General features: G+C 39.2%; 1 protein-coding gene across 1 annotated transcript; it reads right to left on the reverse strand.

The window, feature by feature from the left end:
- Nucleotides 1-15,723: 15,723 nt before the first annotated feature.
- Nucleotides 15,724-16,332, reverse strand: LOC145802413 (uncharacterized). The gene has a single exon (XM_082895124.1). It carries the CDS (start codon nucleotides 16,330-16,332, stop codon nucleotides 15,724-15,726), a length of 609 nt encoding a protein of 202 aa, XP_082751250.1.
- Between the last annotated feature and the right edge of the window lie 7,332 nt (nucleotides 16,333-23,664).

Below are 23,664 nucleotides of genomic sequence, written 5' to 3' on the forward strand. Positions count from 1 at the left end.
AGATTATATACGATCCCAGATAGGAATTAAATCATATTCAATTATATGGAGTCAGAGGCGGAAATAGAATTATCCAATTTGGTTGTGCACAAATGGAATAAACAATAACTTTTTATATATTAATAAGTCACCCATACATATATAAGAGATTTCACATGTCCAAAATCATACATATGTCATTAACATTCAAAACAAAAACTTATATAGAGACATGGTCAAACATGACCAACAAAAGAGAACAAGAAATCAAAAGACAAAAGCCTCATTCGTAAGGCAATCCTTGGCTGACTCCACGAAACTCAGTAAACTTCACAGGTTCACTGGGACTAGACATCCCGCTACTCACCCATATACATATAAATACAGAGTAAGCGAAAGCCCAGTAAATAACATCAGAGTAAAGAGGTTATATGAATGAGATCTAATGTAAAAGTAAAATCATTCTCATCATATTAATTTCATATCACAACGGAACCAGCTCAGGTCCAATACATGACAGAACGACATTGGATCTAACATATACAGAGATACAGAGCAGAATAGATCATACTTGTTGGAATGACCACGGGTACAATGACCTCAGGTCAAATCAATTATAGTTGTATAAGCACCATTGGGTCAACACATAACAAATATTCAAACTTATTAGATATTCAGAACAACTTTGGGTCCATCTTGTCAAATTTACAGAATAACCTTGGATCCATTTCAGATATACAAAACAACCTTAGGTTCATCACATACATTTGTATTTCATCAAACACATTTGCAGATATCATGTTAATCAGGTAGATGGAAACTCATTCATACTTGTAAAATCATAGATTCGGAAAAACTAACCATATTAGGACATTTAGAAAATAGAGTAAATAATAAAATATCTTTTTTAAGATATTACTCACAGTGATTCGGTTGCTGACATGTCCTTGCGGATGATCCTACACAATTCATAAACATATACACATTGAATCGCATTGTTCATTTGAATCATTCTCTAACTTATTCAATTCTCATAGACTTCATTCTAACTCTTTAATTCATTTAGGATGCTCAATTCATGCTTAATAATGTTCAGAAAGGAATGAGAATACATAAGTGATCAGAAATATGTCTTTTCAAAATATGCTAAAATAGAACACTTCGCTCGAGCGCAAGATTAGTCGCTCAAGCGAACCACATGGTTTGCAAAAGTACTGGACTGTCCGAATCTAGGCTTGACGATCGATCAAGCCAAGGTGCAAAATAAAAAGGCGATCACTTGAGCGGTAACTTAGTTGTTCGAGCCAACTACAAATGTCTGCAAAAATACTAGATGTAAAAGATGTGCGCTCGAGCGATAGTTTGTTCACTCAAGTGATTTGATCGAATTTTGGGTTTTCCAGTCGCTCAAGCGATGCGGTCGAATTCTGAGTTTTCCAGAACATAGTTGAACTTCAAAACATGTATTTTCCAATCAAAAGCTTGCATGGCTTATACACAACCTCCCAAACACTTAAAAACTCTTCTATAAACATGGATACAAAACCAACTCTCAAAACTCAAGGTCAAACTTCATGAATTCAAACTCAAATGATTATGCATGTAACATCTAACTCCAAATTCCTTTCCAAAGCTTACAAAACATAGAGATTAGCTTCAAAACAACTTAATTCTTGAGTGAATGTATGATATGATCCTCAATTCAAACATGGATAACAATATTATGCTCAAAATGATTAAAGTCAACAAAATTATTCATGCATATATGATCTAGCCCCAAATCTTCATTTTTAGACCATTCTCTTGTGATTAATCTTATAACTTCTTGAATACACATTTGTTAACTTAAACTCATGAATTAAGGTTCAAAAGCTCACCTAAGCTCTTGAATCAAGCTTTCTCTAGCCAATTTTTGAGCTCTCCTTCACAATTCCACAATCTCCTAACCAATGTTCCAAGTTTTCTTGTTTCTCTCTCTCGAACTTGCTCTTTCTCTCTCTAAGATGAAATTTTAGAATTGTTGAGTGAATAATGAGCTAAATCAACACTTCCTTCATATTTATAGACTAGATTAACTTAATTAACTAACTAAGGATTAAGCTAAGTAATTAAAGCTTAGATTAATTAATCTGAGGCTTAATTTGATTGATTTAATCTAATTAATTTAATTCAAATCAAAATTTTAATTAAACTTCTTATTAGACTCTAAAAATTATGCCATTCATATTAAACTAATCAATTTCGATTTTTGACACCATTAAGACCTTTTCAGATTATAATAGAAATCATAACAAATTTTCCTACGGCTAACAGATATAAATTCAAAAATTATATTAAGCACATAATTAGCATTCAAATTCTCACTAAGCACTTGAATAACATTCAAAATCAATGATTAAAAGCATAATATGTAACGGGGTTGTCACAGTCTTTCCCCTTCAAGAAGTTTGGTCCTCCAAACTTGCGTTACCTTATGTCAAAAATAACTCCGGATACTTTTGCCCCATTTCATCTTCTTTCTCCCAAGTTGCTTCCGTACCATAATGTTTCTTCCATTCTATCTTAGCCATGGAAACCGCTTTAGTTCTCAGTTGTTTCACTTGTCGATCGATGATTTGTATTGGCCTTTCTTCATATTCCATATTATCGTCGAGAGCTATCCGATGATAATCAATAACATGGAACGAATCTCGGAGGTAACCCCTCAACATCGATACGTGGAACACATTATGCACTAGTCCCATCCCTAGCAGTAGAGCAATTCCAAATGCAACTGGACCTAGCCTTTCCAAAATCTGAAATGGCCCAATATATCAGGGTGACAACTTGCCCTTATTACTGAATCTTGACAAGCCACTCATTGGAATCACACGAATGAACATATGATCACTGGCTTCATACTCAAGAGCCCTTCTTCTATGATCTACATAACTCTTTTGTTGACTTTGTGCAGTTTTAAGCCTTTGTTGAATGACTTTAATCTTTTTGGTGGTCGTTTGCACAATCTCGGGACCAAGCAAAACTCTATCTCCAACTTCTATCCAACAGATTGGAGATCTACATTTCCTGCCGTACAAGGCTTTATACGGTGCCATATCGATGCTATAATGAAAATTGTTATTGTAAGTAAACGCTACCAACAGTAAGCAGGTTTCCTAACTCCCCTTGTCACGACTCGAACCCACCCCAAGAGGCTTAGGCCATGACCGGATAGTAATCCAAGATTACTTTCGGCCTCAAAGACAAACTGATAATAATGATGATATTGGGACGTTGCAGAAGCAATATACAAATATAAACATGTACATCGAGCAGTGCATACATGAAAGTCCGTATTAAATTTAAACTTCAACCTTCTCATAGATATAGACACATAGAATGTCAAAACATCTTAGCACACTTGTACAAAATTATCCATACACAACAAGTTCCAAAAATAAAAGAAAACAAAACGAAGTAACTTGATCCACGTGGTTGACATAACTTGCCTCCAATGAGTCCAAGATCGCCCCATCACGGAGGCACTTCCAAAATGGCTTGACTGAATGGTGGACTCCTGAGGTTGCTTTACACTTGACACTCCATTTGTTGACCTACACAAACATATATATATATATATACAAGGGACGGGGGAGAGCTAAAGCCCACTGAGTAATACTAGTATAAAGAGGTTAAATGAATGATTTCTATCATTGTACAAAATCATATCACAAGAATTCAAAGCAAAACATAAGTGAGCACTTGTTGTATCAAAGTTCACAAATCATATTTATATGTGGTACATCCAAATGTGTGACGAAGGGCTCGAAGGCATAACAAATGGACCATATAGGTCTAATAAAGGGACCATATAAGTCAAGCGAAGGCATCACCTAGGTCAACACCAGAGATCTCTAAGTAGATTTCGTTAATCTATCAACAATAACGCAAATAACACTCTTACCTCTAGGTGTTCGTGGTGGACCGACAATTAAGTTCATGGTTATAGGTTCCCACTTCCATTCGGGAATAAGAAGAGACTGAAACAAACCTGTTGGTTTCTAATGTTCAGCTTTCACTTGTTGCCATTGGAGGGAATTGTAGTCGGCAATTTCTTTTTTCATGTTTGGCCACTAGTACACTTGTTTCAATTCTTGGTACATTTGGTATTCTCCAGATGCATAGCAAACATTGACTGGTGAGCCTCTTCTAAAATTATTCTTTTCAATTCTATATCATTAGGAATACAAAGTCTTCCTTGGAATTTCAATAGTTGTTCTTTGATGAAGAATCTCGGTTTAGGCTTAGTTTCAAAATCATCGCACACTTTCTTCAGGAACTGATCTTTCGTTTGTTTTTGTTTAATTTCCTTAATAACGGCTGGCTGTGTGAACACTGTGGCCGAAATACTGTCCTGCCCATAATACACAACTTCTATCTCAAGTCTTTCTAGATCTTGCAAAAGCTCTTTTCAGTCAGTAAACAGACAAGTCGAGGGTCCCGTACTCTTTCTGCTCAATGCATCAACTATGGTATTACCTTTACCCGGATGGTAGTGAATCTACAGGTCAAAATCTTTAATCAGTTCAAGCCAAAACCTTTGTCGCATATTTAGTTCTTTCTGTGTAAAGAAATACTTTAAACTTCTATGGTCTATATACACTTCACATTAGCCCCATACAAATAGTGGTAGCAAATTTTCAATGCAAATATAACGGCAGCAAGTTCTAAATCATGTGTTGGATAGTTCTTTTCATGTGGTTTTAGTTGTCGGGATGCATAAGCAATTACTTTGCCATTCTACATTAAAACACAACACAAATTTCTATGAGATGCATCACTAAAAATTACAAACCCTTTAGTACCGAATGGTAAGGTAAGAATTGGAGCTGTAGTTAACCTCGTCTTCAGTTCTTGAAATGCGGATTCCCTCTGATCAGTCCACACGAATGGTTCTCCCTTTTAGGTCAATTGTGTCAATGGCACATCAATTTTAGAGAAGTCTCTAACAAATCTCCGGTAGTAACCTGCCAGACCCATAAAACTACGATTTTTGTTACATTAGTCAGAGTAGGCCAGTTAACAATTGCCTGAATTTTTTGTGGATCAACAGATATCCCTTCTCTATTAATAACATGCCCAAAAATGTAACCTAATTCAAGCAATTGTTTCTCAAGTAGTTGTTTACCCTTAGTGTTTGAAGAATTATTCTAAGGTTTGTTAGAATTATTCTAAGGTGTTGTTCATGTTCTTCCCCATTCTTTGAATAAATCAAAATGTTATCAATAAAAACTACAGCAAACTCATCCGTAAATGGTTTAAAGATTCGATTCATCAAATCCATAAAAGCTGCATGTGCATTGGTAACTCCGAATGGCATAACTGAAAATTCATAGTGTCCATATATGGTTCGGAAGACAGTTTTCTATGTCTTTAGCCTTAACTTTCAATTTGTGGCATCCCCAATCTCAAGTCAATCTTTGAAAATACCTGAGCCCCCTGTAACTGATCAAGCAAATCATCAATCGAGGCAAAGGATATTTATATTTAATAATTACCTTGTTTAGTTGTCGATAATCAATACACAAATGAAGTGTCCCATCTTTCTTCTTCACAAACAACATAGGTGCACCCAACGGTGATATGCTTGGTCGAATGAACCCTTTATCAAGTAATGCTTGCCATTGCACTTTTAGTTCTTTCATTTCAATAGTTGACATTCGATACCGAGTTTTGGATATGGGTTGAGTAATAAGCATCACATCAATCACAAATTCAATTTATCTATCAACTAATTGTCCTGGCAACTCTTCCAGAAACACATCAGAAAAGTCTTTCACAATTGGAATATCAAAAATACCCTTGACAACCAGTGTTAATCAATTTACGTGCTTTTATGAAACTAAGTATGGTGGGGGAACTACACCTCTCCCCTTAAAATAAATTTCATTCTGTCCTGAAAGTCGGAATATCATATGTTTAGATGTAAAATCAGTGGTTGCATAATATTTAGATAACCTGTTCATACCCAAGATAATGTCAAAATGAGTCATATCTAAGGGCAACAAATCAACATATAATGTGGCCTTCTCAAGCAAGATTTCACACGCAGGGTAAACAGTTGAACATAGCATAGATCTCCCTAACGGTGATGATACACATAGTATATATTTGTCACGACCCAAACCCGCCCCTATGGGTTTAGCATCGTAACCTGCAAGTAATTCGTGATTACCAAAGGCCTGTTTAACAATAATACAATACAAAGGGGCTGGCGGAAGCCAATCAATAGTAATATACATTGTCCAATGAGCTGTGAAGATCTGAACGGAAAAACTTTCATGCACATGGCCATAATCATATGTCACTTAAAAGAAAAGTGCAAATATATAATAGGGACATATTCCCAGCATCAAAAAGAAAACTGTACAATCGATAGTCTTAGACGTCCATTACATTAGCAAAGACCAAAAAGGATAAATTTGAATCACCCCAAAAACAGCCTTAACTTGTGCAGGTTCGGACCTCGATGTGAGGCACAAAGGCTGACTTGACAAAACAAAAGCTTGGGCCGGCGCCTTTAGCTTTGGTCCGGTGCTTGGCCACCTATATAGATATATAAACTGTGAGCCATAGCCCAGTGAATAACAAATGTGTAAAGCGGTTAAGAATGATGTCCTTCAAGCTTTAAAACGATCAATTAGTATTAGAACGTTTTCGATCAATATCTTTTGTCAATCAATCATTCGATTCAATCAATGCGATCCATCATATTCTTTTTGGTCATACGTGGTACATCCAATAGCAACAATACACTAGGTCTTAAAGACCGAACAATCAATTGATGGCCATCATACAATAACAATAGTTCCAAGATTTGGAACTGACAGAGATCTCTATAACAATAGCGATGTCAATAACAATAACAATAACAATATGCTGCGGATGCCAGGAATACAATTCAAAAGAGGATCATCATTCGATCGATAAAAGTAGTCGTTCAGAAACAATATAATTTATCATTCAGAAGATAATACACTTTGAACATATCTTTACAACATTGTTACTCAAAGATAACGGGGCTGTAAACAGGCTATTCAGCTTCCTTGAGGCGCGTACCCTACACAGTTACAGAACGAACGTATACTAGATTACACATCAGGAATTGGTAACTTGTTCTGTCTACTTGTGTTGGTGTGGTTTTAATTCATTAACCTCATTATGATGTCTTAAACATGGCCCAGGAATTCCTAGGATGAAATGAGGATGCAAAAATGCACTTGCCAATGCTTTTCAAAATTTGCTGAAAACAGGGGTCTCGCTCAAGCGTACCTTCCTTCGCTTAAGCAAGCATACCGAATGTGAGTGGTCACTCGAGCGTAGACTCCTTCGCTCGAGCGGTCTGCAAAAAATGTGAAAAGTTCTAGTTGCATGAAATCTTCGCCCGACGCTCGCTCGAGCGTAAGACACAATTCTTCGCTCGAGCGCAACTCTCATCACTCAAGCGTGCTTCTAGACGCACCAACACCTAAGAGCATGCAATTTACGCTCGAGCCAACCTTTTGTCGCTCGAGCGAAAGTATGAAAATGAAGGTGGTCGCTCGAGCGTGCAATGCTTCGCTCGAGTGTGGAAGCAAAATTCTGGGTTTTCCAGATTTGCTCCCAAAGTTCAAACCATGGGTTTAACACCTCCAAACACATCCTTTTGGGCCAAAATTCTAGAAAACACTTAGAAAGTTATAAAATATCATGGTTTAAAAAATCAAATCATCAAAATCCAAGCCCTAAAGTATGCCAATTGTGCAAAAACCCAACTTAAACTTTATGAACATTGCAAGAACATAACATGCAAGAATTCTCTTGAACTTCATTACTTCGAAACATAATCAAACTTGGCAAATTGATAGAAAACATGATGATCTCCTATAATTAAGCTCAATCTAGGACATGCATGAGAAAATCTCATGAACACAACTTCAAAACTCCATGATATGGACATGCATGCATGAATTGATTCTCAAATCTACTCTTTAGGCTATTTCTTGATTTTAGCCTCTAATTTCCATGAACCCATGCATTAAAAAACTTTAATTCACAATTAAAAGGGCAAATTCCTACCTTAAGTCTTGAATTCCCAAGTGTGGAAGCCTAATCTTCCAAGTCCTCTTCAATTTCCTCTAAATTTCAAGCAATTGCCTAGTTGAGTTCAATTTCCTTCCTACTCTCTCTCTCTCTCTCTCTCGTTTTGTGCAAGAAGGTGGAAAATGGATGGTGTCAAACATGTATAAGGTGAAAAAAAGAAATGGTCTTGTAAAAACCCACTTAATGGCAAACATGTAAATAACTTAAGCTAAATTAATTAGCATTTTCTAATTTAATTACTCTAAATTGAACTTCAATTAAACCTACCACAAATTTCTGTAATTCCTAATTAGCATATAATACAAGTCAATTTCTGAATTGGTTGCTGATAAGGCTTTCAATTTGCAAATTAAAATCAAAACATGAACAGATCTTTCCATATCTAACAGATAAGAATGCATTTAAAGTAACACACTCACATAATTAATCTAGGATTTCATCTTAATCATTTACTTAGTATTCTTAATCATGAATTAGCGTTAACCATGAATCGGGGTTGTCACAGTCTTCCTTCTTTTAAAAGAGTTTGGTCCTCCAAACTCAAATTACCTTCATTTTGGAAGTACACCGGATTCAGAGGAAATATCTCAGGATATCTTTTCATCATGTCGTCTTCTCTTTCCCAAGTCGCGTAAACGCCACCATGGTTTTGCCAATCCATTTTCACTAACGAGATTTCTTTATTTCTTACCTTCCTGATTCGTCGATTTACTATCTGAATAGGTTGTTCTTCATAAGTGTAGTCATCACTCAACACCACATGGGTAGGTTCAATAACATGAAAAGGATCCCGTAGATAGTCCCGCAACATCGAGACATGAAAAACATCATGCATGTGTTCCATTTCGGGAGGGAGTGCTACTTGACACGTCACTGGATTGATCTTTTCAATAATTTCTGACGGCCTAACATACCTCGGTGCTAGCTTACCTTTGGTTCCAAAGCGAGTCTGTCCTTTCATTAGTGTTACTTTAATAAAAACATGATCGCCTACTTCATATTCCTTGTCTCGTCTTCGTACATCTGCATAGCTTTTCTGTTGACTCTGTGCAGTTTTCAATCTTTGTTGAATTAATTTCACTTTTTCTGTGATTTCATGCACAATTTCAGGCCCAAGTAAAGGCCCGTCTCCAACTTCTGCCCAACAAATAGGAGACTGACATTTTCTTCCATATAAAGCCTCGAAAGGCGCCATACCAATACTCGAATGAAAACTGTTGCTGTTGGCAAATTCAGCTAAAGGCAAATGACTTTCCCAATTCCCTTGGAAATCAAGTACACACATATGTAGTAAGTCCTCCAGAGTTTGGATTGTTCTTTCTGATTGGCCATCTGTCTGAGGATGGTATGCACTACTCAATCTCAATTCGGTACCCAATGCCATTTGCAGACTCTGCCAAAATCTTGATGTGAACTTCGAGTCCCTATCAGAAACAATGGACACAAGCACTCCATGTAATCTAACAATCTCATTAATATAAATTGTAGCCAACTTATCCGCATTATAAATTGTTTTGACAGGTAAGAAATAAGCAGACTTAGTCAATCGATCAACAATAACCCAAATTGAATCCATACCTCTACTGGAGTAAGGCAATCCAACAATCAAATCCATAGTGATATGCTCCCACTTCCACTTCGGTATTGGCAAGGGTTGAAGCAAACCCGCAGGTCGTTGATGTTCGGCTTTGACTTGTTGGCATTGTAAGCATTTTGACACAAATTCAGCAATTTCTTCTTCATTCTCGGCCACCAGAAATTTAGCTTCAGATCTTGGTACATTTTTTGTATTCCCCGGATGAATAGAAAGTTTTGAACTGTGAGCTTCTTGCAAAACTCGCTTGTTTACCTTAACATCATTTGGTACGCACAATCTACCCTGAAATTTCAGCACATTATGTTCAAAAACAAATCCCGGCCTCGGTTTAGATTCCCGTTCATCAATAATCTTCTTCAAAAAGTCATCTTGTTGTTGTTTCTCTTCAATTTCCTCAATAAGTGCCGGCTGGGGAGAAATAACAGCTAATGTCTCACCTTGTTCTCGCACAACAATTTCAACCTCAAATTTCTCAAGATCATGTAGCAATTCTCTTTGCCCGGTAAGTAAGCATGCCAAATTCCCAATTGATTTCCTACTGAGTGCATCAGCAACCGTGTTAGCTTTCCCCGGATGATACAAGATTTGTAAGTCATAGTTTTTATTAATTCTAGCCATCTCCTCTGTCTCATATTCAACTCTTTCTGTGTAAAGAAATATTTTAAACTCTTGTGATCTGTGTACACCTCACATGTTGCCCCATATAAGTAGTGGCGCCAAATTTTTAGTGCAAATACTACTGCGGCAAGTTCCAAGTCATGAGTTGGACAATTCTTTTCATGTGGCCTCAGTTGTTGGGAAGCATATGCAATAACTTTACAATTCTGCATTAACACACATCCCAAACCCTCATAAGAAGCATCACTAAAAATAGTAAATCCATCTGTACCTGAGGGTAAGGTGAGAATCTGTAATGCCCCCAAAGTGCGTATAGAAAGTTATCCTTATTTAATTAGGGGTTAATGTGCTTGCCATTGGAATTGAAGAATTATCCGTTGGATTATGCCTTTGAAACTAGATTGGTGACCTTTACCAAATAACCTGAGAATTTTCCCTCTGCTCGAGCAGAATAGTTGGCGCTCGAGCGTAATTTTGGGGTTCCCAGCAAATTTTGCAGGCGGCCTGAGATTCTGCGAGTTGTGATTTCTCGCTCGAGCGGGGGATTAGACGCTCGAGCGAACTACCTTGTTGGTCTGCACGCTCGAGCGCAAGGTTGGGCGCTCGAGCGGGTCTCCTGGTTAAGTTTAAATTTCTGAGGCACGTAGGTTCGTTTTTGGACATTTTTATTAGTGTATTTAGAACCTCCTTATCTTATTTTGGAGTATTGATTGAGATGATAATATGATGGTAAAGTAAGATTGGATCAAAAACTTTAATTTGAATAATTCGTTTACGACCAACCGTCACTCTTTTGCCCTTTTCTTGTTCCACACTTGGAATTTGGATGTGAGGTTAGAACCATTGGAAAGCTTATTTTCGGGGCTTCAATTTGGACACAAGAACGACCTAAAACGGAGTCCGGATGGGGGAGTTATACCTGTTTGAAGTTTTGAAATCCGTGCTGGGAGCAGGCCCGCTCGAGCGGGAATTGGGACGCTCGAGCGGGAATAGCGGGTTTTTCGGGACAACAGCTTTAAAAATGGGATTTTGGATCATTTCTCATATTTTTCTTCTTCCCTCTTCCTTCCTCTTTGCCTAAGTCCGAAACCCTAGCCCGAAATCCTTGAATCCCTTTACTTTGCTCACGATCCACCATGGTTTTTGGCATCAAGGATAGAGAACAAGGGAGGATCGATGATTTTACCCGATTAGAACTTGGATTTGTGAAGGCTTCTTCTCAAGCTCACTTCTTTGCTTGATTATTGAGGTAAGGGTTTGAATACTCTTCATTTGAAGATGTTGGGAGTTAATTAATGGGTTAAAATGGTGAATTATGAGTCCTAGGTGTATAATCAATGGAAAAGTTGGAATAAAAAGTGTTGGGTTAATAAGTTTGATTATTTCTTGAAATCTCCATATTTTCTTGAAACCCTAGGTTGATTAAAGATGATAACTAAAGATTTAACCCAAATCGAAAGTAGAATAATGAAATTGAGGTATTGAATCATGTATATACAAATTTAATTGGAATTTGGTGATACTTGGAAATTATGTTTAAAATTGCGAATGAACTTTGTTGTGAGCACGGTGAATCATGTCTTAATGAGAAAGGAGATTAGGGGGGAAGGGTTTGTTGACGATGTGGATGATGTAAACTTGGCTATGGAATATTGAATTGAGTCTTAGCAAATTAATTTGAATTATGTGGAATTATAATTGGTAGTATTGAGTTAAATAATGTTAAATAGTGTGGATTATCTTGGATAGTAATAATTATGTGGGGTTATGTCGAATTGTGTTAAATGTTGTTGAATCGAATTGTGTAGGGTTATCTGCAGGGACGGACCTAGCATCTAAACACTGTGAGTAGTAGTACGCTTTACCACCGCTAATGCTTGCCATTAGTATTCTGTTAATTTTGTTACTTATGTATGTAAACGATTCAAGGAAGATAAATGTTATATGTATATAAATGATTCAAGGAAGATAAATGTTATATGTATGTAAATGATTCAAGGAAGATAAATGTTATATGTATATAAATGGTTCAAGGAAGATAAATGTTATATGTTTATGTAAATGATTCAAGGAAGATAAATGTTATATGTATGTAAATGATTCAAGGAAGATAAATGTTATATGTATATAAATGGTTCAAGGAAGATAAATGTTATATGTTTATGTAAATGATTCAAGGAAGGTACATAAGTAAGAGAAAGAATGAAACAACCCTCCTATGATTCTGGAATTCTGTAAGACTCTGAAATAAGTTTGCTATGATAATGTTGGGCTAAATGCCAACAAGTTTAATGCCAATACATGTAAGAGTTAAAGGCCAACAAGGCTAAATAATCAAGAAATGCTCTAGTTATGATATGTTACGTTTGAATTAATGAATTCATGATATCCTTAGTACATGGCCCTTACCCGGGGGTACTAATACCGTGGTTTAAATAAATAAGTTGCAAGTGTATGTATGTTACAAGTTCAAGTGTATTACAAGTATAAGCATGTTACAAGTTCACGTATGTTATAAATTTAAGTATGTGTTTCAGGTATGTTTCAAGTATATGTTACAAGGGCTTAAATGCCAATATGTTTACAAGGGCTTTATGCCATTTTCAAGGGTTTTAATGCCAATATGTTTACAAGGGCTTTATGCCATTTTCAAGGGCTTTAATGCCAATATGTTTACAAGGGCTTTATGCCATTTTCAAGGGCTTTAATGCCAATATGTTTACAAGGGCTTCATGCCATTTTCAAGGGCTTATGCCACTTTCAAGGGCTTCAATGCCAACAAGTTACAAGGGCCTCGTGCCACAAGTTACAAGGGCCTCGTGCCACACGTTTCAAGGGCCTCGTGCCACCATGTTTCAAAGGCTTTATAGCCATTGTGTTTATGTTGCAGGATTAGGCCTAAGGCCATATGAAATGAAAACAGGAACAGATTAACTACATGAACTTCGCATTTATTTATGCATTGTTATGTACTATGTTTAAATTGTGCATTTATGTATCATACTATTCACTGAGCCCGGCTCACCCTCTGTTATGTCTGTTTCTGTAGGTCACCAATCAGGCAGTCAGTCCTAGCCAAGACGTTGCTTTCTTTTTGTCAACCCCCATATGTCCAGGCACTGTTTAAGTCATTTAATTTCTTAAGTTGTCAAGATGTTGGTTTGCTTATGAGTGTCCATCTAAAGTGGTTGTATATACCTTTCATGTTTGTTTTTGTATACGCCCGACTTTAGGGCTGGAACTGTAAATGCGTATGTACATACTCTGGGATATAGTTGAGACTTTATTTATCCGGTATAATGCATGTGATGAATGAGATCCTGGCATGTAGGAGTAGCTCAATGGAGTTTAATTGTTCATTATTATTTATCTATTTATTTTTGTGCTTCCGATAAGGCCCCGTATGTTAAATTACCAGGTTACATGTCCGTCTCTAAAGAGGTCATGCCCAAACTTTTAGGGGCGGGTTTGGGGTGTGACAGAATCAGTGCAGTCACAAGTCGAGTCTTCAATTCTTGAAAAGCTGATTCTCTGTGGTCCGTCCAGTCAAATGGTACCCCTTTCTGTGTTAGCTGAGTCAACGGCAAAGCAATTTTGGAGAAATTTTTCACAAATCTTCTGTAATACCTGGGTAAACCCAAGAAACTCCGAACTTCAGTAACATTAGTCGATCTAGGCCAATTTACCACTGCTTCAATCTTTTGTGAATCAACTGAAATGCCATCTTTACTAATCACATGCCCCAAAAACATAACACTATCAAGCCAAAATTCACACTTTGTTAGTTTTGCATATAGTTTATGTTCTCTCAAGGTCTGTAAAGCAATTCTCAGATGATGTTCATGTTCCTCCTTACTCTTGGAATAAATCAAGATATCATCAATAAAAACAACCACAAATTCATCGAGGAACGGTTTGAAAATTCTGTTCATAAGGTCCATAAATGGAGCAGATGCATTAGTAACTCCAAAAGGCATAACAAGAAATTCATAATGTCCGTACCTCATTCAGAAAACAGTCTTTTCAATGTCTTCAGCTTTGACTTTCAATTGGTGGTATCCAGATCTAAGGTCAATTTTGGAAAAGACTTGAGCACCTTGTAGTTGATCAAATAAGTCATCAATGGGAGGCAACAGGTACTTGTTTTTCACTATCACCTTGTTTAGTTCACAGTAGTCAATACAAAGCCTTAATGAACCATCCTTCTTTTTCACAAATAAAATTGGAGCGCCCCACGGTGATGTACTAGGCCTAATAAACTTCTTGTCCAATAGCTCCTGCAACCGAATTTTCAATTCTTTCAACTCAGTAGGTGCCATTCTCGGAGCTTTGGAAATTGGCTGTGTACCCGGCAACACCTCAATGGTGAACTCAATCTCCCTGTTAATCAAATCCCCTAGAAAATCATCTGGAAAGACATCTGGGAATTCTCTGACTATTGGAATACTGTCCACATTAGCTTTAACATTAGTAGGCACAATCAATATACAACATAAATACCTTTTACACCCCTTTTTAATCAATTTAAATGCTTTCATAGATGAAATCAAGTATAGGGGAGGTACAACACCAACTCCGTTAAACACAAATTCAGGCAATCCAGGTGGACGAAAAATAACTTGCTTCGTTACACAACCAATGGAGGCATGATATTTTGTTAACCAATACATTCTCAAAATTACATCAAAATGATCAAGATTCAAAGGTAGCAAATCAACAAATCAAAGTACATCCTCAATAACAATCTCATATGCAGGATACACATAAGCACAAGTCATAGATCCCCCGGGTGAATATACAACTAACCAATAGTTCATGGGTTCCAGTGGTCTATTTAATTTTCGTGAAAAAGCATGCAAGACAAACGAATGTGTAGACCCTGAATCAATCAGAATATAAGCACTTTGAGCACAAATTAAAAGTATACCTGACACAACTGTCTCGGTATTTTGCACATCTCCTGGTACAAGTACGAACACTCGGCCTTGCCTCAAAGGTTCTTTCCCGGTGGCTTTGGAATTGGGTTTTGGTGTAACAGTTGATGCTGCAGCACTTGCTACGAGTTTACTGAAATTCTGAGAAGCGAGAGAACAGTCTTTAACTATATGGCCCACCTTGCCACATTTGTAACATGCCCCAGAGATTCTACAACAAACCCCTCTATGTCTTTTGCCTCATTCTGAACAAGGCGGTATAGAGTTATTGCCTTGGCTAGAACTGGTTGTTGACCCTGTGTTTTTCTTTTTGTTCGATGAACTGTTCCGGCCCTTTTTAAAGTTAAAACTTTGTCTCTTACCCCGCCATTCGGTCGCCGGTGTCTTAGACTGTTTCAATGCTGCCATATTTGCCTCGGCTATAATGGCTTGGTCAAGGACATCCACATACTTAAGTAATTTCAAGACATTAATTCAGTCCAGGATTTCCACATTAAGTCCACCCTCAAACTTCCTAGCCTTTTTGTAGTCGGTATCCACCATGTGTGGTGCGTACCAGGTGAGCTCGGTGAACTTAGACTCATATTCAGCTATTGACATGGTGCCCTGCTGTAGTTGTTCAAATTCAGTCACCATACGGTCTTGGACACACTGGGAGAAATACTTTTCGTAGAAAGCTTCTTTAAACTGTGCCCAAGTCATAGCATTATTTGTATCACGAATAAGCATCCACCATCGTCTAGCCTCTTCTTGTAGGGTAAAAGTAGCCAATAACACTTTATGTGCCTCTGCACATGGAAACACTTCAAACAGTTTTTCAGTTTCTAAGACCCATGCGTCGGCCTTCAGTGGCTCAAGACCTCCATGAAATGTCAGTGGCTTCATTTTGTTAAACTTTTGTATCAAGGCAATCACATCATCATTGGCATTTAATTCTGGTTGTACCAGTTGTGGAGAAGGAGGTGGGGGCTGTTGGTTTTGTTGCTGTCTTAAAGTCTCAATCAATAATTCAACCATTCTCTCCAACCTAGCAATTCTTGTTTCGGACGATTCTGGTTCATCTGTATTTTTTGCATTCTCCATTTCACTATAGAAAACATGGTAATAATAAACATAGGAAAGATGGTTTCATATTCATGTATGTCAATTCATATGCACACATCATGTCCGTACATACTTATGTATGCTCATGAAATGCCCTATTACTTTTCTAGGACACCCTATAGCTCATTTGGACCCGTGTGTGCAGTATAACTCGTGCTTTGATACCATTCTGTCACGACCCAAACCCGCCGCTATGGGTTGAGCATCGTAACTGGCCAGTAATCTGTGATTACCAAAGGCCTGTTTAACAATAATACAATACAAAAGGGCTAGCGGAAACCAATCAATAGTAATATACATCGTCCAATGAGCTGTGAAGATCTGAACGGAAAAACTTTCATGCACGTGGCCATAATCATATATCACTTAAAAGAAAAGTGCAAATACATAATAGGGACATATTCCCAACATCAAAAAGAAAACTGTACAATTGATAGTCTTAGACGTCCATTACATTAGCAAAGAACAAAAAGGATAAATCTAAATCACCCCAAAAATAGCCTTAACTCGTGCAAGTTCGGGACCTCGATGTGAGGCACAAAGATTGGCTTGACAAAACAAAAGCTTGGGTCGGTGCCTTTAGCTTTGGTCCAGTGCTTGGTCACCTACATATATATATAAACTGTGAGCCATAGCATAGTGAATAACAAATGTGTAAAGAGGTTAAGAATGATGTTGTAGGCACCCCATTTTTGACCGACTTTAAGACTCAAATGTCATAGATTGAGCGCTCGGTGATAGTGCATGTTGTGCTCGTTTCAAGTTTCCAGAGTTTTGGCTGAGAGCCTTGCCTCCGGGCCTCTGAACTCTTTGTGCTTTGGCTCGGTTTGTCAACCGAACCTTGTTTTCTCTTCCCTAGAGGGAGGGAGAGGTCTTGTAGACCATCCTTTGTGGTCGTAGACCACTTTTCCTGCTTGGAGATTAGTTTTCGATTTTCAGAGCCTTCGGTCGCGCGCCTTGTCTGGGGACCGCTTAACGTTCTCCGTTTGGCTTGGTTTTCGAACCACACCCTGTTCCCTTGGCCTAGAGGGCCACTGTTGTCTGGGAGACCACTTTTGTAATCGTAGACCACTTTTGATGCTCGTAGACTAGTTTTCGAGTCTCCCGGCCGCGCGCCTTGACTCCCGAACTTTCGTCTTGCATCCCTTTTGGTTTTTTTTTTTTGGAACAAACCTTGTTTTCCTTGTTTAGAATGTGGTACAAGGGTGGGAGTGGGAGACCAGTTCTTCCCCTTGGAGACCACTTTTCTTCTCACCAGCCAGTTTTCTGGTCGTCCAACTGGTCTCCTTAGTCTTTGGGCCACCTTTTCTGGTCGGCCACCACACCACCACCTTGTTTTCAGTGTGTAGACTTCTCCTGCCCATGGCCGACCAGTTTTGTTCTTGGGAGACCACTTGTGGTGGTCGGCCGACCACTTCAAGTAGCTGGCTGACCACTTCAAGTGGTCGGCAGCTTTTCATCAACTTTTTGGAGATATTTTCATCCAGCTGGCACAGCTAGAAGGCACTGAAGCCATCCTTCATACACATGTATAGAGGGATGGCTTTGAACCCTGTAGACGCGCCCGCGTGAGGTCTTCGTGCTACAATTTAGACTCGATTTTTGTCACGGTTCTTAATCTGAACCAAAGAGTCCAAATCTGGCAAATCGTTTTGAGAAAAACAGATTTTTAGAAAAGAAGTGCCAAACATGGACTGCTTTGCCAGATACAGAGTCGCCACCTAAATATTTTTTTAATGGGGGAATTTAGGAAACCCTGACTCGATGCCAAAGGCCATGTGTCCGTCATCACCAAAGTTGCTTCGGCTCGGGAACTTGGGTACAATTGGAGAAGGTCAGCTATGAGCACCCCCTCTCGCCCGGTCCGAAGACCGGCCTCTACTAACCATGATATCTGATTTTAAAAACATTATGCGTTCTTATTCCGGTTATTAGCCTAGATTTACTACGTTATGCGCACAGCAAACAAGTATACACCAAATCGCCTAAATTGGAACAAAACATTGCATGTTTGTTTTGAAAATGGTTTGATACTCGCAAGTAGGCTAAAATACAGGTTTTGCCACCCTCAAGTGGGCTTTAGAAAAGATGGTTTTGCCATTATCTAGTGGGCTTAAAACTCACAGTTTTAGTGCATTATTCTAATTTAGGTAATTCAACCTCCATCCACAGGCACTCAAGCAGTTATATCACATAAGCAGCTAGCCTCATGGTAAGCATGCTGTCATATCAACATTCACACTCATGCGAGATGTTAAACATAAAACACTTGCAGTGTACTCCAAGTCAAAACAATAAACTAGTTAGTAATCATGCGTGATCCTAGTTCATGTTAAAATGGTTAATGCATCGCATACAAAATGTCACTAGAATAGGCTCGGCTAATCTAAGGATGACATGTGAAATGCAACAGATAGCATGTATTCAAATTTGATTTGAAATACTATGCAGTTAGTATGATGTGCCGAGCCCGATGCATGCAATACTGATGAATGGTGCACGCATGCATAGCATAAGGATGCTAAATTAAATATGCCCTAGACTAACCATCGAAAGCTAGTAAATAAAAGAGAAGAAAGACGTGGGGTTGGGAGACATACACACACTTACGCACACTTATTACACAATTGCCCTCGCTCGGAGGGTCCGAAAGAATAATACAATTAATTAACCTACAAGCTAATTGATTATTACAGACAAATTAAACTAGTTAAGGAAATTAACTAATCTAATAAGACAGTAAAAGTAGCCTCGAGAAGAGGGCCCAATGCATGCGCGTTCGGTTCCTCTTGGAAACCCACCACCATGCACAAGTTGCCTCTGTTTTCCCTGCTCTGCTCCTCTGAAGACTGCCAAAGTCCCAGGGTTGCTTCTTTGAGTGCTGTGGGACACCACCGGTTGAGGGGGAACACCACCGGCCAAGGGAAATGATCACCGACCACAAATTGATCCATCGGCCAAAAATGGATGGCCGGTCAGCACTTTATTTAGTCGACCGGTCAAAACTTCCTGCAGAACCTGTTTTTGACAGCAGCAGAGGGCAAAACTTGGCATGGCAATGCATTTCAAGCAAATGTATGCACCAACACATCCCTTATCATGTTCATGACTCAAAGGGACATGGTTCTCGATTCTCGGACCATCAATCGCGCATTTCAATGCGTGATGGCCCAAGAAACTAAGTTGTGCATTTTCAATGTGGAATTAAATGCACATAAACGAACAATGGGGCTCAACCTCTGTCACAATCAATTCAAGAGGCTAAGCATGCAACATGGTCCGAAACTCAAGGCTAACAAGCCAAAATGTAAGGTAGCTATACAAAGCATGCCATGGTCGACCAAAGCAACCCAAAACAAACTTCAAGCATACCAAAACAAGCATGGAAGCTTCACAAAGCTTGGCCAAAAAAATGCTAGAACAAGGGCTCAAAGCATAAGACATGTTAAGGCTAAATGATGGCATTACAAGACATGTATGCAAGGCATGCAAGGTGTGTCCAAACCAACATGAAACAAAGGTAATACATGGAAAAATACTACCAAATAACAGTTAAGGCATGGTCAACATGAACCTAGACTAGGTGCTCACACATGAGGCAAAAATGGACCTTTTCAAGGACAACAAGGAGAGGGGGTGGCCCCCACCTTCTTAGGACCTCAAGGAACCATCATCACCACTGAAATCCCTCAAGATTTCAGTGGTGAGGAGGGCCAAACAATGTGGTCCCGGAGCTCACCAAAATGGCACAAAAATAGAGCCTAACAAGGCTTAAGAGGGGTCAAACAACCCCAAAGCTTAAAACACCCTCAACCAACTATTTGAAGCACTAAAAAACAGAACTTTTATATGTTATATGCTAAGCTCAAAAATAGTTGGAAGATAGGTGAAAAAGCTATGCAAAAATGGGGAATAAAAGGGGTAAGTTCTTACCCTTGTTGACCTTCTTCAAGAACAATGCTCCAGCTGGTCCTCAAAGCTCAAAACCAGTCAAGAACACCAAGAACAACCCTCTGGCCCCTCATCAACCAAGAGAAGGTGTAGAACTAGGTGTTTGTGCACAAAAGTAAGACAAAACACACACAAGGCAAGAGAGAGAGAGAAATATAGAGATAGGATAGAGACACTATGACCTAACCCTAATATCAGAGCTCCTCTGGCTTTTTTTTTGTAACCCTAATGGAGGGAGAAGAGCCTCCCTCTTATAGAGATCACTCTTGCAAAGCTTCTCAAGTAAGCTAGTCAAGAGGGAGATCCCTCCATACACGTGTATGGAGGGGAGCAAAGTGGGTGCCAGCTATCACAGCTGGCACAAAAATATCTGAAAAAGCAGATGAACAGTGGTCGACAGGCCAAAAATGCAATTTGACCAAAAAAATGGCCGGTCGACTACAAAGAGTGCTAGTCAGCCAAATATTTGGCCGATGGCAACAAAACACAGCCGGTGGCCTCAAGCCCCGGCCGGTGGATTGTGGGGATGGCCAGCAAGCCATTCCCTGCCCTCCAAAGCAAAAACACAAGTGTTTGGTGCAAAACCAAACACAAAACAGTCGAGTCGAGAGATCCTGAAACAAGGCGCGTGTAGCCGAGACCTCCGGGAACTCAAAACGAACACAAACAAGGATGATCACTGAGTGTTCAAACGATGACGTCCAAGTCTTGAGACGGTCAAAAATGGGGTGTCTATAGTTGCCTCTCTTTGACAGAACTCGAAAGTCATAAGAATGACGGGAGTGAGTGTCAAAGCCCAGAGACGACCCATTTTTGACAAGGCCGAAGACTTAGACAAACATGCAAGACAAACAAAGATATGCGCCCGAAGGTGGGGACAAAATGCAATTGACAATGCAAGGAGCCGAACATAACTTATGATCATGCAAAGAAAGCTGTAACGAAGCACATACAATGCAATAGTTTTAAGCTAGCAAACGCAAACCCAACCACATCACGATGCAGAAAGGATGTAAGAGAATTATGCAATTCTCGATACGTCTCACTCGGAGAATACAATACCTGTGCGGTTCGTCTGGTTGCACCAGCTTCAAATGAACCGTACATACAATATCGTGCCTGTAAAAGAAAGCAACTTAATAGGTACAATATTGTTAGCAACATGCATGACAATGCAAGATGAATGCAAAATGATATGCAATATATACAAAACTATGTATAAACGATGCAAATGATATGCAATGTATTTGAAACAATGCAAATGATATGCAATGCATTTGAAACACGATCAAATCATGAACAGTTCAAAACCACACAAATGTCATAGAGATGATGGAGATGCAAAGTCCGTCTACCATAGAAAAAGTGCCGCAACCCTTAAAGCGCGTACACATGCAGAACTATGATTGATGTAGACGAACAAAAGAACAAATAATTGGGTGGATTGACATAGGTAGGGGAATGACCCGCTAATTAAAAACATGATCCTAATGCTGGATGCAAAAAAAAATTACACTACAATGTAATACACACAATGGATATGGCACACGGGCCAAACCGTATCTTGCCTAGGAAAGGCATGCACACAAATAAGCCATGTCTAACACAGAAAAGGTGCCGCAACCCTCAAACCAACATACCAGCGTGGAATAGGCGCATACACATGCAGAGCTGTGCTTCGACGTGAAAAGTATGGGCACATACCAGACCAAGCTCAACAAGGAAAGGCGCGAGTCATAGATGGAAGGTGATGCAATGAATGCATGCAACCTACAATGCAACATATACGATATGCAGTGGAGTGTATGTATGTACAATGCATTATATACAATGAATGCTATGTACAATGCGATCTGCTGGGGAGAATGCAATGGATGCAGTGGATAAGGCCCATGGCCAAACCGTATTTTGCCTAGGAAAGGCATGGACACAAACCAACCGTGTCTAACACAGAAAAGGTGCCGCAACCCTCAAACCAACATACCAGCGTCGAATAGGCGCGTACACATGCAGAACTGTGCTTCGATACGAAGAGTGTGGGAACATACCAGACCAAGTTCGACAAGGAAAGACGCAAGCCATAGGTGAAGGTGATGCAATGAATGCATGTAAGCTACAATGCGATATATACAGATATGCAATGGAATGGAATATTTACAATGGATAAGGCCTGCGGCCCAAACCGTATCTTGCCTAGGAAAGGCATGGATACATACAAGCCGCGTCTAACACAGAAACGGTGCCGCGACCCTCAAACCAACATACCAGCGTGGAATAGGCGCGTACACATGCAGAACTGTGCTTCGACGTGAAAAGTATGGGCACATACCAGACCAAGCTCAACATGGAGAGGCACAAGCCATAGACGGATGGTGATGCAATGAATGCATGCAAGCTACAATGCAATATATACAGATATGCACTAGATGGGTAGGATACAATATTTAAAGTGATGCATGACATATGTACTATTTGTAATGAAATGCATGGCATATGCACTAATTATTTTTGTTTTCTTTTTTTTTTAGATGCATGAAAAATGCACGAAAGGAAAAATGCATGACAATGCATGTTTTTTTTTGTGTTTTTGTTTTTTTGAAATGCAAAATGATGCATGTTGTTTTTGTTGTTTTCTTCTTTTCTTTTGTTTTGAAATGCAAATGCATGATGATGCATGATTTTGAAACGCGCGACAACGCACGGCTTTTGAGATGCATGACAATGCAAATGATCTTGGAATGCACAACAACGTGCGGCTTTTGAAATTCACGTGAACTTGAATATGCGACGACGCGTGTCACTTGAAATGCATGGCAATGCGTGTGGACTCGAATGCGCGACAACGCATGTTGCTTGAGATACATGATAATGCCCGTGAGCAGTGCACATCAATGTAAGTTGTGCTTGTTACGACGTATGTAGGCATGCGAAAACCAAAGGTTTTTCACCTTTCGAGGATTTAGGGTCTCCTAGACCGTGCGTATTTTAAGGTCTCGCCAGACCGGTGGGAGGTGCATAACAATGCAAGTCGTGTGCATGACAATGCGAGATGTGTGCATAACAATGCGTATGAAATGACGTATGACCAACGCATGTTCACGACAAAGCATTGTAAAGCAACTCATGTGGGGCAACTTTCGAATCTCGCGAGAGACAAAAGGATACACCCTACACATATTCAAGTGATGCGTACAGGAGACACAGTCTGAGGTCAAAACGGAGACCGGTTGAGTTTCGAAAATGCACTGTCTTGCACTGTCTTGAGCAATGAAGGTCCCAAACCACATATCTGACCCAAACAAAGGTGTAGGAGCCTTACCGGCCATCAGAAGAGGTCACCGGCTGCCCACCGGCCATCAA

The sequence above is a fragment of the Camellia sinensis genome, chromosome 11, assembly GCF_055761805.1.
Source record: "Camellia sinensis isolate YWXY chromosome 11, ASM5576180v1, whole genome shotgun sequence".
Classification (NCBI taxonomy): Eukaryota; Viridiplantae; Streptophyta; class Magnoliopsida; order Ericales; family Theaceae; genus Camellia; species Camellia sinensis.

Excerpts from the sequence above, each read along its gene's own strand:
- LOC145802413 (XM_082895124.1), bottom strand. The coding sequence starts at position 16,332 with ATGGAGAATGCAAAAAATACAGATGAACCAGAATCGTCCGAAACAAGA.